The sequence below is a fragment of the Suricata suricatta genome, chromosome 14 (assembly GCF_006229205.1).
Source record: "Suricata suricatta isolate VVHF042 chromosome 14, meerkat_22Aug2017_6uvM2_HiC, whole genome shotgun sequence".
In the NCBI taxonomy this organism is placed as follows: Eukaryota; Metazoa; Chordata; class Mammalia; order Carnivora; family Herpestidae; genus Suricata; species Suricata suricatta.
This window is the reverse complement of record NC_043713.1, coordinates 856,838-859,913: the sequence shown is the minus strand read 5'-3', so window position 1 is coordinate 859,913 and position 3,076 is coordinate 856,838. Positions and strand designations below refer to the sequence as shown.

The following is a 3,076-nucleotide window of genomic DNA, read 5'->3' as shown; positions in this document are numbered from 1 at the left end:
TGTGTTTCATAAAAAGTGCCGCGCATTAAAGTACAGGACGCTCAGAAGAGGCCACCCGGCAATGTCTGGTGTCCCCAGACTGATGCTCAGAGCAGGGAAGAGAAGCCAGTCCTGCAGCCCCCGTGCTGGGTGTCGGGGGACAGGTGGGACACGGGCAGGCTCGCACCTGCCCCGGGGCCGGGCTTGCTTACCTGTGCCTTCTCTCCGTGTGTCTCACGCAGGTGCACATGGGCACGCACATGTGGAACAATGCCCCCGCGAGGCGCGGCCGCCGCCTGTCAGTGGAGAACCCCATGGCCCTGCTAGGTGGCGACGCCCTCAAGTTCTCAGAGATGTTCCAGAAGGATCTGGCCGCGCGCGCCATGAACGTTGACCCCAGCTTCTGGAACCAGTATGCCGCGGCCATCACAAACGGCCTCGCCATGAAGAACAACGAGATCTCTGTCATCCAGAACGGCGGCATCCCCCAGCTGCCAGTGAGTCTGGGCGGGAGCGCCATGCCGCCCCTGGGCCCCCTGGCCCCGGGCATGGACAAGGCGCGCACCGGCGGCAGCCCGCCCGTTATGGGTTTGGACAAAGCCAGCTCTGAAACGGGAGCCAGCCGCCCGTTCACCAGGTTTATCGAGGACAACAAGGAGATCGGGATTAACTAGCCGCGCGGCCCGCCCCTGTCCAGGGCTCGCCGCGCGGGCACCCGTCAGGCTGCGCAGCCGGGCGTCCGCCTTCTCCTTCGAGCCGGACCCGCAGCGGAAAGTGCGTTCGGGGTGTGGCTGCCGCAAGGGCGTCTCTCCGCGGGGAGCGGGCGCGCCCGCGGACTCGCGAACCGTTAAACGAGGTTGGGTCCAGAAGAGAAGTCCTTGTAAAACTGCCTCGGGAGCAGAAAGGGCTCAGACCACGTCCAGTTCGTTCCTCCCCAAACCCAGCCCCCCCCAGAGGAGAGGGGGCCGTCTGTGCTGATCAGCGGCACTCACTCGGAGGTTTTGTTCGAATTAGCTAGAAACTTGGACTCTGTTTTTAGACTGTTAACTGAAAGATGTGTCTCCCGGCAGTACCTTCGTCTGTAGTATTTATAACGTTCAGATTACGCGGGTAACAGATAACACAGCCCCGACTTGAAAGGAAGCTTTTGTACTGCAGAACACATCTGGCTATGTGATTTTTTTTTTTAAGCAGAATTTGTCTTACTATAAATAAGTGAGTCATTTCAATGCAGGCAAATTGTGACGTTACACTGGGAAAGACAGCATGCTTCCGTGTGCGACTACCTGTCAGTGACAAGCCTTGGTTTCTTTGCCCTTTTTCTCTTTAATTTAAATGTTTGTAGCTGCTATGTGGACAGTTGTGCCCCAGCGCGGTCTGTAGCCCAGCAGTTGGGGACAAGTTACAGACAGACGTCACCGTAAATTATTCCCAACATTATAAACGGTTGTGAGGAAATATTTCACGTTCTGAAAGCTGTACAATAAAAAGGTAATGTTTGTATAATGTGGTTGCAAACTCTTAATTTATACTCTTGCACTTTTAGTATTTTGTATTAGAGAGGTTTGTCTATAATTTGAAAACTTAAAAAGATGTAAAGTATTTTATAAATAGTACTTTGGTTGAAGGAAAATGAAAAAAAACTCTTACAGTTTCTTGTTTTGTCTGAAGGTCAAACAGTATGGGAAGCTATGCCACTGAGTCAGAAAAACCGCAGGGCTTTTCTGTTCCTCAGTAAACTGGGGCCTGCCATTTCCTAAACTAAAATGGTTTATTTACCTTCCTACAAAGCCTGGTTAGAAACCCGACCAGCCTCAACACAGCCTGGACGAATGAGCCAGAGCCCACGGCCCCCACGCGGCCGGCGCTGACGCGGAGAGCGCGAGGGCCCGGGTCCCCGTCCTCGCTGCCGCCTCCGCGCCCCAGACTGCACCCCGGTGCCGTCCACGCTCCACGGTGCGGTCAGCTGGGGAGAAAGGTCGGGGGGCTGGCAGTGTGATCCGTCATGACGGGGACAGTTTCTGGGCTCCTGATTTATTTATTATCGTCTCAGATGAGAGCAAAGCACAGTGTCGTCCGATGACTCAAAATACAGCCTGAAGGTGCTGCGTGCGGCGGCCCGGGTGCTGGGTGGCGGGCGGCGGGCGCCTGCCTTCTCCCTCATTCTGTGCGTCGGGCAGCTCGTCTGGCAGTGTCCCTCCCAAGAGGTCGTGGGTGGCTGGGTGGCCCTGGGGTCGTGAGCCCTGAAGGAGGAGCCGGACGGCAATGACTTCCCAGCTGCAGACGAGCAGACGGCCTTCCCGGCACAGCCCAGGGCACGACCTTGACGAAAACAGGGGTGAAGACTTGTCATTCGCAGACCGAGCTGCTGCTTCCCATCGGACGGAGCGTGGCCTCCCCCAGCTCTGCTCCCCACGGCCAGAGGGGGGCGGGGGCCTCGGCCTGGTCGCACAGCACCGCTGGGCTTCGGCAGCTGAATGTTTTTATTATTTATGTGTCGTTTTGGGTGTGATTTTTGGGTTTTTCTTAGTGTTTGGTACCATGTGATGTTCTCTCTTCTCCCAGAAGGACGTGTATATAACTTAAGAGAAAAGAAATGTAAAGTGTTGTACATAAGGTGGCTCGTAAGGGACAGTGAGACGGTCCCCGTGTCCCAGGACCAGGCCGTCCCTCTCTGCGTGGTGAAGAGAGACGCTATTTTTCTATTGCGGCGCCGTGCAGGGCCGGGGCCCCGGAGCCGGCCGGCGCTCTTACCAAGATCCAGTATTTTTTATGATAAATCTGTGGCTCGATACATCTACCCATTGAAATGGATGTCTTAGTCTAGGTGACTATTTTTGTCATATGGAAATGAATAAAATGCAGGATGTAATCTTTGAGTCGCGTTCCTTGATTATTCAAATGGAGAAAAAGTGGACCTTGAGGTTGTCGTTTATGGTGGACGTAGGTGTATCCGCGGTGTTTCTCCGAGGAGTCAACGGGCTTGATGCTTCGAGTTAAGCAATATCTAAATGTATCTTTTTTGGTCTTGGAATTTTTTCACTTTTTTCTAAAGTAAAAATCAACCTCCTGATCGTGGGTATTTTCCATCTGTGAC

The 3,076-nt window shown here is 54.3% G+C and overlaps 1 protein-coding gene across 1 annotated transcript in view; it reads left to right on the top strand.

Moving 5' to 3' along the window:
• The window catches only part of SALL3 (spalt like transcription factor 3), a 5,328-nt gene extending 3,843 nt beyond the window's left edge, over window positions 1–1,485 (top strand). Inside the window, exon 5 of the mRNA XM_029922756.1 lies at window positions 222–1,485. Coding sequence (XP_029778616.1) covers window positions 222–653 — 432 coding nt within the window. The 3' untranslated portion in view covers window positions 654–1,485. The remainder of the gene's footprint in view (window positions 1–221) is intronic.
• Window positions 1,486–3,076: the final 1,591 nt, after the last annotated feature.